Below are 15,200 nucleotides of genomic sequence, written 5' to 3' on the forward strand. Positions count from 1 at the left end.
CCAGTTCATCCGCCTTTTCATTTCCCTCGATGTCGCAATGCCCCGGGACCCAGTACAAGGTAACGATTGATCGTAGGGCCTCCAAAGCTTTCCTGCAGTGCAAGACCGCAGCAGATTTGATTGAATGGGATCTAAGTGATTTTAGGGCCGCTTGGCTATCCACATAGATAGTCACCGGTCCGGTTATATCCCCTTCCATGTTTTTAATCAATTCTGCTGCTTTCGTGACCGCAAAGATTTCGGCTTGGAAGACGCTACAATTTTCGCTTAGCTTGTACGAGATCCGTAAGTTGAGGGTATCGCTGTAGACGCCCGCTCCTGTTCCCTTTTCCATCTTGGATCCGTCGGTATAAATCTCTATACCGGGTAGAGGTAGGGAGTTGTGGGTCCAGGCTTCTCTGTCAGGTATCCGAACTTCAATGTCGTCGAAGTGTAATTGTGGTGATATATAGTCACTGATTACCTCCAAACCCACCGATAGTCCAGATTGAAGTAGTTACCCAGCAAAATGTTTGTAGCCAAAGAAGTAGTTAAATCATGAGTGCAAGTGATTCCGGACTACATCTTTTTACGTGAAAGAAGTCATGATTTTTACAAGGGCATGGTGCAGTGAGGATACTGTCTAATTTACTTCTTAAGCACACATTTTGCATTAGTTCTTTGTAGTGAATAAATCACTTGTTGTCTGGTTTTTAGTTGACCTTTGATCTTTAAGTTTCTTCTTAAGTTTTTGTTTGGCTCTAGGTCATTTCAATAAAACAAATGGTGATTTTGTTTTATATCTTTATTAGTTTTCCGATATTTCGATCGTCTTCGACGATCATCATCAGGGATTTTTTGTCTTTAAGTAAAACAAAAACAAAACATTTTACATAAATATAAACAAAATTTACAATTTATAATTACTTTTAAGTGTTACGTGGATTGCAACTTTATGTTCTGTTCTTCATCACAGGTGATTTCCAACTAAATTTTCTTTCCTCTTTTGATGTTTTTGTATAACATTCCTGTAAATCTGCGCACAGTGTTCCGTGTCCGTTTTGAAATTCATCCTTTCTTCTGTAGGAACATTGATTATGTGCAGCATTTCGAGCATATACCGACGTTTGTAATTGTTTTCTTGGGCAAGAATCTTTACGTCTTTGAAGTTAGGAGTATGACCCGTTTGGGCACAGTGTGCGGCGAGAGCTGTTTTTTGTTCTATGGGTTTGTTTTTAGCTTTTTGGTCCGACTTGTGACCACTAAGCCTGGTTTTGAGCTTTGTTTTGGTAGTGCCAACGTATACTTTTTTACATGAGTTGGACTTATCTCCATTGCACCCTATTTCATACACAACATTGGATTTGTTGTTCGGGAAGTCATTCATTCTTAAGAATGAATGACTTCCCGAACAGAACGGTCTGTGAATTATTAAAGCAAGTAAAAGCACAAAAACCAAACCACACAGATAGGGAACCAAAAGTGTATAAGAGATCTACGTACATTCAAGGATTTTCAGAAAGAGTTTACAAATCCAATTTGTATAATAATGACCAATACCAATTGGCATTTAAAAGCAATAACACCAACAATAAGTTTTTCAGTCGAACGAAGGCAAAACTTGCAAATGACGACAAATCCAATGTTGTGTATGAAATAGGGTGCAATGGAGATAAGTCCAACTCATGTAAAAAAGTATACGTTGGCACTACCAAAACAAAGCTCAAAACCAGGCTTAGTGGTCACAAGTTGGACCAAAAAGCTAAAAACAAACCCATAGAACAAAAAACAGCTCTCGCCGCACACTGTGCCCAAACGGGTCATACTCCTAACTTCAAAGACGTAAAGATTCTTGCCCAAGAAAACAATTACAAACTTCGGTATATGCTCGAAATGCTGCACATAATCAATGTTCCTACAGAAGAAAGGATGAATTTCAAAACGGACACGGAACACTGTGCGCAGATTTACAGGAATGTTATACAAAAACATCAAAAGAGGAAAGAAAATTTAGTTGGAAATCACCTGTGATGAAGAACAGAACATAAAGTTGCAATCCACGTAACACTTAAAAGTAATTATAAATTGTAAATTTTGTTTATATTTATGTAAAATGTTTTGTTTTTGTTTTACTTAAAGACAAAAAATCCCTGATGATGATCGTCGAAGACGATCGAAATATCGGAAAACTAATAAAGATATAAAACAAAATCACCATTTGTTTTATTGAAATGACCTAGAGCCAAACAAAAACTTAAGTGAATAAATCACTACAACATATGATTCAACTACTTCTTTGGCTACAAACAAAGATGTAGTTCGAAATCACTTTTACTATTTTTTGTATACAAATTACTTTTTATGGATGCAAACATATTGCTGTTATTATAATTAACAAGAAACAAATTAAGTTCTTTGTCTTTTTAAGTTTTTTTTGCAAAATTTTGAAATTTCTAAAATGTGAAAAATTTATGAAATGGATTCAAATCGGACATTGTCAAAATGTGAAGAACGGACTGCATTTTTCATGACTCTGCGTGGACTGCTTCAAAAAAAGCTATTCAATCACTACTTCACAAGGAACAACTTCAAATAAATTTTGCTGGGTAGTGACGGAGTGAGTTGCAATTGTTTTTTCTTGCTAAAATATGAGATATTTTTTAAGAACGCTATTAAAAGTGAAACACCGTTATAAGGTACAAAAAGCAATAGTGAGTGATTTGTTTAGAGTACGAACAACATTTTAATGCTGAAAAATTGAACAAAAAGTTGATTTTTTGCAAATATTATAGCGCTAATAATCAGTTGCAAATGTTTTGTCTGATACTGTATGTGTGTCCGACGTACTGATGCTTACAAACAAATTTAAGACTTTTAAAAACACATGAACTGACATATTATTGAAGTTCTAAACAATGCCTGTAGTCTATATAAATGTCGACCATCGACCACTCATCCAAAAAATTATATATATCGATTCAAGGAATATTTGGTGTAGTTTCGAATTACTCGAGGCCTACAGAAGGTCGGCCATTCAGAATAGTGTTAACAACTTTTGACAACAAACTTTATAAATTTTACATTATGCACACCTTAGAAAAATCTACATAATGCATCAGTTTTCTACCTGATGCCCATTTTGTTTGTATTCGGAGTGCAATACTTCGCATTAATTCTGTATCACTGCGATATGGAATAGGATGCTTGAGACATTTACAAAGCAACTGATGTTTCGGAAGTCAGCCATATGAATAAGTATATGTACTATGAGTAGTTCTACTCGGAATAGTACTGCATGAGCTTCTATCGGAAAACATTAGCTAGTCATAAGGTAAAACATTCAAATAGAGGAAAGCTTTCATAACAAGAACAGTTAATTTTTGGCATAATTATTTTCTTATTCCAAAAAGTTCTACCAACAATCCTCTCCAGTTCTTTTTGTTTTTTCTTTCATTACTGAAACAACTTCCGGACCATACAGATTTTAAGGCATCAGTAAATCGTTTGGTATTCTAATTTTTATTTTTAATGATAAGAAGATATTCAAACAATAGATCCTTCGCAATGTAAACAAAATTTGTCCATGGACAGATTGAACGTGGTGCATATTCAACTTTCATATTCAACTGGTTATCAATAACAACGCCCAGAATGTTATGACAACTCAGGACATCATTACGGAAATGACCAATTTTTACTACAAATCAGGTATATGCTCTGTTCCAGAACCTACAAGAAGCTACTATTTTTTACTACAATAACATTTTTCCTTTATGTTATCAGAAAAAAATTGTAAAAATTAGTAGATTCTTGCAGTTCTGGAACAGGCCAATAATGGTCTCAGTACATCCAATGTATTCTTCGGACAAACACTTCTGACAGCAAAAGACTAAGACCAAGGCCTGAATAAGCCTTCGGAGTAACCTTACTAAATGAATTTTGATACCAACCATGGAGTAATCCAAGACAAATTTAGGAAGGTGATCCAAAAGCGAATTCAGGCCGTACCTCCTTTGCTGTCAAACGTTTTGTGCGAAGAATCCACAAAAGATAGAATAAAAGGATAAAATATTCTTCTCGAAGCTTAAATAAAATGTTGTACACATACATACATATATTTTTGATCGAAGGGAAATATTTGCTATTTATTTTTAATTAAAAATATGTTTTGACAGCAAATGAAGACATCAGTTGGTATTACTGTATCGCTTTTTTTGCGACATGGGTGCAATAAAAAAGGTGATACAATAATAGCAACCGATGTCTATTCCTCGCAAGAAACCTTTTGACAGCATATGGAAAGTAAAGCAAAGTTACAAAAGGCGACTTCCACCTTTTATACCACCTGCAAAAAATATTTTGTAGTTGCTTGATGACTGACAAAAGTGAGGGCCACACTGACAAGCATCCGATCATTTGACAAAACTGATCATGTGTACCCCGCTTTAGAGCGAACCAAAAAAATTTTTTGAACTCCTGTAAACGATTTTTTTCTATGGACAGATTGAACGTGCTGCATTTAATTCAATTGGTTATCGATAACAACGCCCCAGAAGCTTATGACAACTCACGACATCAACACGGGAATTACCAATTTTTACAGCGAAATCAGTTATAATGGTTTCATTACACCCAAACAATATCGCTCTACTTTTAGTAGGGTTTATTAAAAATTATTTTTTTCTTTTATTTTGATTTCATTTTACCAAAGGCTTCTAAATTTCCGCACTCTTTTATACATCTAAATGAAAAAAAAACAACAACAGTGTCACTTAAATCACCCTTCAAAATTTTCTCCATTTTGCAAAATGCTTCCCCTTTTCCCATCTAACCACACATTTAGATTTCTTCCGATAACCACAAAAATCCCTACATTTAATAGGGAGAGATGAAGCTAAAACTATATATCCGGCTTTCATTCATTTAAACTTGCTAATAAGCACATGTTGGTAAAACTTCTGTATAAGAAAATTAAACGCTTTGTTATAACGGGGTTTTCAATAAGGACTTGACAACTTTTTTAAATACAACACAAACCAATTGAGATATTTCAAAATCTTTTTTATCGGGTTGAAGTACCATTAAAACATTTATGAATGTACGTTTGCATCTGTCAACAGGGATGCCAAGTTGGTGGTTTTCCCGCTACTTGTGGTGATTTTTGACGTACAAAAACCACTTTTTAGGAGCTGTACCGACCTTGTACTCTTTTATATGTACATACTAAAATTTTTTTGCAACAAAGTGCAGTTTCACTACTTCAAGGTTCACTTAGTTCGCCAGGAGGCGAATTAAGGCTTTAGCCTTCTCAAAAAACAACTAAGATCATGTGATACCCCACACCACTAGTTTTCCACGGAATTTGTTTTTTATGCAGACCATTTTGACTACATATACAAAAAATATTCAAAAAATTAATAGAATATGTATTAATTAATGATATACCAAATTGGGGGTGTACGACGAATATTTCGCCGTGTTTCATTAATTTTTCGGAAAAACAAACTTATAATACCCTTTCCACATTTTGGTATAGGGTATAAAAAATAAAACAACGAAATATTATTGGCGCAATTCAAATAAAGAAATCGTGTGAGTAAAACGCCAACAGTGGGTAAAGAAAATCCTCTCCCACATATTAAAGCAATCATTCAATTTCCCATATGCCAGAACACTTTTCTATAAATGAAATATCACTTGTTTAACAGATTTTTGCTTTATTTCATATTTTCATCACAAGTAAGTAACTCTATTTGCTACATACTTTATCATATATATATAAAAATATAGCATATGTATATAATTAATACAGAAATTTTAATTTTTTTAAATTGCAATATCAAGTTTATTTGATTTATTTTCATTGGCACGATGTGTTCTCAAATGCTGTTTAACTCCAAACCTATTCTTGAACATTTTTCCGCACAATGAACACGGGTAATTTCTTGCCTCTACATGAATAGTTACATGCTTTCTCAAGAATCTTTTCTCCCTGAAAGATTTACCACATACGCTACAGGGGAAGTTTCGCTCATTTGTGTGGGAAGACATGTGGACTCGCAACAAATCTCTACCGTAAAATCCTCTGTTGCAAATCTCACAAAATACTCTGTAGTCTTTGTTGTGACGCCGAAGGTGAACCTCGAGAGACGAAGACATGGAAAATGAAAGGCCACAGACTTCGCAGCAATAGGGTTTTGAACCGGTGTGAATCCGCATATGTATTCTAAGATCAGCAGGTCTGATAAACCGTTTACCGCATACTTTACATTCGTCCCGTAAGTCACCCATATGACGCCTAACATGGTTAACATAAGGTTCAACTTTTTCGTATATTTTATTACATATGGAGCATGTTATTGCCTCACCCTGCTGATGTTGCTGGTACAGGTGTATTTTGTATTGCAATCGACTTCTAAATCGTTTTCGACAAACTGCACAATCGAAAGGTCCAACATGATCATTTAGAAACAACATACTTTCAAAATGTATGGAGTTTTCAGTTGTTCTTCCTTTTCTACCGGCCATAGCTGCGGACTTTTCTTTAAAGAAATAATCATGAATGGTATTCAAATAGTTTTTCAAAGAACTTTCTCTAATTTTCAAGCCCATCTCATTGCGTACCGCTGTTGTCATTTGTTGGATGGCTTCCTCTCGTTTATTGTTACATAAATTTTCCAACAAGTTGGTGTTCCATAGTATAGGGAATCGTTTATATATCTCCAGGATTTGTGAAATGTGTTCTGGTGTCAAATGCCTTCGACGAGGTTTACATTTGACCTTATACAGAAACGGTTCTAGAAATGATAATTTCTCAAAATACCACTTTGGCACAATATTCGATTCTGCAGCTGCTTCTCGTTCTTCTACCGATTTTAACTGTATTAATTTGTCCTTATAATCCTTTTTTATATATCTTATTATAAGATCAACTTGATTTAAACTCACTTGAATATTTTGTTGTCTCTCAATACTTTCAGCAATATTCTTTAGGCTAAATTGTTCGACCGTGTAACGCAATCGATTTGGATATCGTTTACGATTCCATAGTTGCTCTTCACTTTGGTATGCGTTTATGAAAGCCATGTAATTACTATCGGATTTAAGAAATTCACAAATAAACGAAGTCGATTTACTATATTCATCATTTAACTGAAAAAAAATGTGACCAATGCAAAACGACAATATTATTTTTATATCATTATGTGTAGGGTTACTTCTTATTTTGAAGTAGGTTTGGATATATTTAACACTTTAAGGAGAACTGCAACATTTATTATTAATAAAATAAGCAATACATCAAGATTTTCGATTTCGAAAACACGTTCAGTATCGGACAAAATATTTGTAACAGACACATAAAATTTAGCTTTAGCGCTATAATATTTGTAAAAACCAAGACGAAACAATTACAACTCACTCCGTCACTGTATAAATAAGGCTTAAAATTACGACTTTTTACATTATTTTTGTGTCATATCCACATTTATATTGGTTAACGGTCTCTTTAACACTGAATACATCAATATGTAAATCTAGAAAAGTTCCATTATGAATAGGAACAGTATATTTTATTTTAATTTTTATTAGGCACTTGATAAGTTTGGAAAAGGCTTAAGAATTTGTATAACGGGAGAATATAATTTAGGATCATCCTTAAGAATGGCTTGTAGTTAAATACGAGTTATTATTATATCGTAATATATTTCTATGGTTAATTCCGATACAAAACTAATATTTTTCACTTCTTTCGTTTTAAGGAACATGCACAAATGGGCTCGCTATGGGGCTATTATTCACAGCAGACCCTTATTTTATGGACTTCAGCAGGCTAAATCACTCAAAAAAGTGAAAGAAATCATTAAATTGATGTTGTATGGTCTTCGTATACAACTATAATCTATTCTTAAGAATGATCCTATATTATATTCTCCCGTTATACGATTTCCTAGCCCTTTCCCAAACTTGTCAAGTGCCAAATAAAAATTAAATTAAAATATTCTGTTCCTACTCTTACCCCCATTATTATAAGTCTCCTTTTGCAAAATTATAGGTTTTACGGACAGATTTACAGCGTTCCGGTTAACTTAAAGTAAAAAGTAATCATTAAATTTCAAGGAGGACCTTCTTCGCATTAACTTTTAATGTTAAAATTATATTTTTAATAATGCCTCCAATTGGTTTATTTTGCGTTTTCAAATCCATCCAATAGTAAAAAAAAACATATAATAATGGCCCATAATGTTAATTTTCTGTTAACAAATAAAAATCTGGATATAACACAAAATTAATGTAGAAAGTGATAATTTTGAGCCTTATTTATATAGTGACGGAGTGAGTTGCAATTGTTTTTTCTTGCTAAAATATGGGATATTTTTTATGAACGCTATTAAAAGTGAAACACCGTTATAAGGTACAAAAAGCAATAGTGAGTGATTTGTTAGAGTACGAAGAACATCTTTATGCTGAAAAACTGAACAAAAACTTGATTTTTGCAAATATTATAGCGCTAAAACTCAGTTGCAAATGTTTTGTCTGATACTGTATGTGTGTCCGACGTACTGATGCTTACAAACAAACAAATTTAAGACTTCTAAAAACACATGAACTGACATATTATTAAACAATGCCTATAATGTATATAAATCATTAAATATGTGCCAACCATTGGCCACTCATCCAAAAAATTATATATATATATATATATATATATATATATATATATATATATATATATATATATATATATATATATATCGATTCAAGGACTATTTGGTGTAGTTTCGAACTACTCGAGGCCTACAGAAGATCGGCCATTCAGAATAGTGTTAACAACTTTTGACAACAAACTTTACTTTACCTTAGAAAAATCTACATAATGCATCAGTTTTCTACCTGATGCCCATTTTGTATTCGGAGTGCAATACTTCGCATTTACAAAGCAACTGATGTTTCGGAAGTGTAGTGTATTTCATTATTACATTTCATACACATGGCAACTCTGGTTCTATGTTATAAATTCTCTCTTTAATCAAAGTATCTTTTGTACTAATTAGTATTCGTTACATTTTTAGTAACTGCCATTTTGCTTTTATTAGTTACAATATTTGTGCACTTCGATTTCAACTATCAACCAGATCAAAACGTTCGACTCCATTTTTATATTCGATTTATATCTTTGTTATTAGTTATTTATTAAATAAAGTACTATTTAAATATTATCAAACGCGTGCTTATTTTAAATCTAAATACACAACAGGAAGTCAGCCATATGAATAAGTATATGCAATATATGCACTATGACTAGTTCTACTCGGAATAGTACTGCATGAGCTTCTATCGGAAAACATTACTGGGAAAAATTAGCTAGTCATAAGGTAAAACATTCCAATAGAGGAAAGCTTTCATAACAAGAACAGTTAATTTTTGGCACAAATAGTTTCTCATTCCAAAAAGTTCTACCAACAATCCTTTCCAGTTCTTTTTGTTTTCGTTTTTTCATTACTATAGTTGTCTTGCCTGAAACAACTTCCAGACCATACAGATTTTATTTTTAATCATAAGAAGATATTCAAACAATAGATCCTTCGCAATGTAAACATAATTTGTCCATGGACAGATTGAACGTGGTGCATATTCAACTTTCATATTCATCTGGTTATCAATAACAACGCCCAGAATGTTATGACAACTCCGGACAGCATTACGGAAATGACCAATTTTTACTGCAAATCAGGTATATGCTCTGTTCCAGAACCTGCAAGAAGCTACTATTTTTTACTACAATAACATTTCTTCCTTTATGTTATCGGAAAAAAATAGTAAAAATTAGTAGATTCTTGCATTTCTGGAACAGGCCAATAATGGTCTCAGTACATCCAATGTATTCTTCGGACAAAAACTTCTGACAGCAAAAGACTAAAACCAAGCCTTCTGAGTAACCTTACTAAATGAATTTTGATACCAACCATTGAGTAATCCAAGACAAATTTAGGAAGGTTATCCAAAAGGCGAATTCAGGCCGTAGTCTTCCTTTGCTGTCAAACGTTTTGTGCGAAGAATCCACAAAAGATAGAATAAAAGGATAAAATATTCTTCTCGATGCTTAAATAAAATGTTGTACACATACATACATATATTTTTGATCGAAGGGAAATTGTAGTGTATTTCATTATTACATTTCATACACATGGCAACTCTGTTTCTATGTTATAAATTCTCTCTTTAATCAAAGTATCTTTTGTACTAATTAGTATTCGTTACATTGTTAGTAACTGCCATTTTGCTTTTATTAGTTACAATATTTGTGCACTTCGATTACAACTATCAACCAGATCAAACCGTTCGACTCCATTGTTAATCTTTTAGATCTTTGTTGTTACTTATTTATTAAATAAAGCATCATTATTTAATCAGTATCAAACGCGTGCTTATTTTAAATCTAAATACACAACAAAATTGGCGACGAGGATAAACTCAAGTTCAACGAGTTTTCAATAAGATTTTGTGCAAAAAATCTATTTTCAACATCAACAAAATCCATAACCTAAAATGGATCAAACTCAATTGGCGAAACTGTTGGAAGCCATTACAACAATGGCAACAGCCATGCAAAACCAGCAAGCAGCTTCTACTTCCACAACAAACAGTGTTCAAATCATCACAAATTTCGATGCCTTCGACCCAAAAAGGGAAAGTTTCAAAACCTACAAGGAACGCTTGGAGCTTCACTTGCAGCTAAAGGGGGTGTTTGACGACAAGGCTACCAGTGCAAAGCTTTTGTTGCAGTACATCGGTTCACCGGTATATTCAACCCTAACCACACTAACTGCACCAAGGAAGATCAGCGATTTAAAGTACGAGGAAATAATTAAAATGCTTAATTCCCATTTTTGTCCCAAAAAGAATATTTTGGTTGAACAGCATAAGTTTCTGTGCGAAATTCAAAATGAAGAGCAAAATATATCTGAGTTTGTTGCAGTTTTACAAGAACGAGCTAGTGAATGTATGTTTGTGTGTGAGTGCAAAAAGTCAGTGGCCGAGATATTTTTACGCTCTCAATTTATAAGAGGATTGAGAGATGCTCACATACGAGAGCAACTATTACAAACACCAGAACTGACTTTCACACAAATAGTTCAAAAAGCAACAACACTAGAAGCGGCAAAAATCGACAGTAACGTCATTTCTCAAAACACATCAATACATCAAATTCATCAATACCGCCAAAACAAAAATCGAAGCCGTAGTCAAAACCGCCAAACACCAAGAATAAATTACAGCGAATTGGGTTTGGATGGTATATGTGTGCGCTGCGGACAATCAAACCACATAGCAAGTGAGTGCAGGGTAAAGAAGCAGACATTAAAATGTCAATATTGTGGAAGAAACGGACATGTTCAAAAAGTATGCATTCAAGCGAAAATGAATCAAAACAAATCAACAATCACTGAACATACCCAATCGATCGATGAGTGCAATCAGATGTTCTCCTTTCAAAATGATTCAAATTCAATACATGGAACATACCCCACCGATGAATGTTTTGGTATAAATAAAATTATCGAAATTGACCAAAACAAAAACAGAAAAGAAACGTCAACAAAAGATGCAGAAAAATTTTATGCAAAAATTCAAGTGGAAGGAAAAGATCAAATTTTCGAAGTGGATTCCGGTTCGGGTTATACGTTGATACCTCTGAATCAATATAAAAAGTTGAATTTAAATATTCCAATGAAGAAGCCGAAAACTTCATTTCGATCCTACACCGGTGATGTGTGCGTGCCTGTGGGTGTTGTGGACGTGAAGGTGAAGTACAAAAACAAAACTTCAAGTGAACAAATGTACATTGTAAATTCAAATTGTTCTGCTCTGCTGGGTCGTAGTTGGATACGGCGCTTAAATATAAACTTCGCTGACATCGACAAAATTAAGTCTGGGAGAAAGAGTGCATTTTCCTAGGAGCCAGAGAAACAGGCATTCAAAATAATAAAACCAAACGTTTAAAATTTGCATTCCAAAAAAACACCTGTGGCTATGAGCAAAATAAACGCACACAATCAACACAACCAATTCAAAATCATCAACATAATCAATTCGACAATTCAAAATCATCAACACAACCAGTTCAAAAATCCAAATCATCATCAACTTTCAATGTCTTCAAAATTTAAACCTGCCTTCGATGAACATAAGTCAACCATCAATCCTGTTATAAAAACATGTTATCACTACAGTCAACAGTCCCTCTCTGCTGCACCTGATGTATAAGAAGTTCAAGCCTAAGGAAACAGCCTACTGCTCTTCTGACGGACCAAGTCCTTATTTAAGCCTGGGAGACTGTAGTGTATTTCATTATTACATTTCATACACATGGCAACTCTGTTTCTATGTTATAAATTCTCTCTTTAATCAAAGTATCTTTTGTACTAATTAGTATTCGTTACATTGTTAGTAACTGCCATTTTGCTTTTATTAGTTACAATATTTGTGCACTTCGATTTCAACTATCAACCAGATCAAACCGTTCGACTCCATTGTTAATCTTTTAGATCTTTGTTGTTACTTATTTATTAAATAAAGCATCATTATTTAATCAGTATCAAACGCGTGCTTATTTTAAATCTAAATACACAACAGAAATATTTGCTATTTATTTTTAATTAAAAATATGTTTTGACAGCAAATGAAGACATCAGTTGGTATTACTGTTGCCCGTAATTTTTAGCCATAGGTAACCGAGTAGGTATCTACCTATTAGTTATCTTTACCTACGCGTTTGGTAATTTCTACGTGCCATTTACCGAGGCGTGTACATATTGAAAACATGTGGTAACGTTGGTGATTTTCATTCATGATTTCGTAAAAACATTGCCACATACAAGTGTTTTACAATTTTTAACACATCGGCAACGATCAACCAGGCAAAATCCTTGGTGTAAGTAACACGGCCGTTTTCCACCCGGTAACGTTACCTATGCATTGAAATTATGAAATTTTGCTTACACGGGGGTTATCTATGATCTCGTAGATAACTACGCGTAGAAATTACGGGCATGTATCGTTTTTTTTTTTTTTTTTTTTGCAACATGGGTGCTGTCAATTACAACTAAAAACCAAATATTTTCTCCCACAAAATTATACGTGTACAACGTTTAGGGCCTGTTTATGTATGTCGATATGAAAATGAATGCGTAAGAAAAACTACCAAATTTGAGTGTGTTTTTAAAATTTGTTTTTTGTTTTGAAGCAAAAGCAAAGGAAATAATATATCCAAAACTAAAGTTTGGGTGAGTTTCATGCGCACACATTTTCGTTTCCAAATACATAAACAGGGGTTTAATTTTAAAATTTGTGAAACTCATTTTATTACATTATTTGTTCTTGGTGGATTCCTCGCAAGAAACCTTTTGACAGCATATGGAAAGTAAATCAAAGTTACAAAAGGCGACTTCAACCTTTCATACCACCTGCAAAAAATATTTAGTGGTTGCTTGATGACTGACAAAAGTGAGGGGCCACACTGACAAGCAACCGATCATTTGAGCAAAACTGATCGTGTGTACTCCGCTTTAGGGCGAACCAATTTTTTTTTTAATTCCTGCCACCAAAACTTGTATACCCTTCACCATAGTATGGAGGATATATTAGGGTTGTTTTTCCGTTTGTAATCATTTGCGACCCCATGATCAGGATAAAATTCTGATTCGATATAGCAATGTCCGTCTGTTGTAATCACTCTAGCGCCCGCAAAAATTGTGCTAGAACGCTATATTTATTTATTTATTTATTTATTTATTTATTTCGGTCTATGGAACATAATTTTCTTACAGACTATGATTTAAAACTATGTACAAATAGGAAAAAGTATGTATTGTTTAATCAAATCTAGTTATAAAATATAATTTAAAATTTTCTTTAGAAATGCTGAATTCTATATGCTTTCTAAATTTCTTTTGGTAATTTAAGTTTACAGAATTAATAAAACAAAAAGCCCGTGTTAATGGACTATGATTAGCGTAATTAACGCGGTGTAGACAAACTTTGAACACCTCGGTGAATCTCATTTGCCTAGGTGGTACATAAAGCGGTATACGCGATAGTAAATCTGATGAATCGATTGAATTATTAATCAAATCGAAGACAAAAAGAGCAGGGGCCTAATTACGTGATTCGATTCGATCGAGTATTTGCTCGTGAAAAAGATTTCGACACGATAAAAAAGCGGCATGACGAGATTCGATCGAAATCGTTGATCGAATGTTTCGAGAGTAACCACACTGACAAACAACCGATCATTTGAGCAAAACTGATCGTGTGTACTCCGCTTTAGGGCGAACCAATTTTTTTTTTTTTTTTTTGAATTCCTGCCACCAAAACTTGTATACCCTTCACCATAGTATGGAGGATATATTAGGGTTGTTTTTCCGTTTGTAATCATTTGCGACCCCATGATCAGGATAAAATTCTGATTCGATATAGCAATGTCCGTCTGTTGTAATCACTCTAGCGCCCGCAAAAATTGTGCTAGAACGCTATATTTATTTATTTCGGTCTATGGAACATAATAAACGTTGAACACCTCGGTGAATCTCATTTGCCTAGGTGGTACATAAAGCGGTATACGCGATAGTAAATCTGATGAATCGATTGAATTATTAATCAAATCGAAGACAAAAAGAGCAGCATGAGTTTTTCTTCGAAGCTCAAGAGTTTGCAATCCCAATAACAAACACTTAGAAATGTATGTGGGAGTACAAATAGAGGGAAACGGTTTAACGCATATTTGACAAAAATTCGTTGAATTCTTTCTACGCGAGAAGTATAGATTATACGACGCGGATCCAAAATGATTGAAGCATATTCAACTCTAGATCTCACAAAAGCTGTGTAAATGACGTTAAGCGTATAAGGATCTGAGAAGTCCTCACAATTTCTCTTAATATAAGCTAACATTTTATATGCTTTTGGAAGCATATAATCAATATGAGGCAAAAATGACAACGCTGAATCAAAAACAACACCAAGATCACGAATGGTTGCAACTGTTGTCAATTAATTGCCACCAAGTTTAAAGTAACATGAAATAGGATGACGCGATTTATGATACGACATATGGAAACATTTAGAAATATTTAAAGGTATTCTATTTAAAAGACACCATTTATGTAGGTTTTCACGATCAGCCTGCATATTAACTGCATCTAATAATGAATCTACTT

At 33.7% G+C, this 15,200-nt stretch overlaps 2 protein-coding genes across 2 annotated transcripts in view; both read right to left on the minus strand.

Annotated features, from left to right (window-relative positions):
• Window positions 1–7,065, minus strand: part of LOC141396664 (uncharacterized) — a 33,924-nt gene extending 26,859 nt beyond the window's left edge. The window contains exon 1 of the mRNA XM_073972292.1: window positions 6,928–7,065. Coding sequence (XP_073828393.1) covers window positions 6,928–7,065 — 138 coding nt within the window. The remainder of the gene's footprint in view (window positions 1–6,927) is intronic.
• Window positions 1–15,200, minus strand: part of LOC141398183 (uncharacterized) — an 86,746-nt gene that overhangs the window by 46,765 nt on the left and 24,781 nt on the right. The gene's annotated exons all lie outside the window — the stretch shown is intronic.

This window comes from Musca autumnalis, unplaced genomic scaffold (genome assembly GCF_047663935.1).
Source record: "Musca autumnalis isolate F117 unplaced genomic scaffold, ASM4766393v1 scaffold_3, whole genome shotgun sequence".
In the NCBI taxonomy this organism is placed as follows: domain Eukaryota; kingdom Metazoa; phylum Arthropoda; class Insecta; order Diptera; family Muscidae; genus Musca; species Musca autumnalis.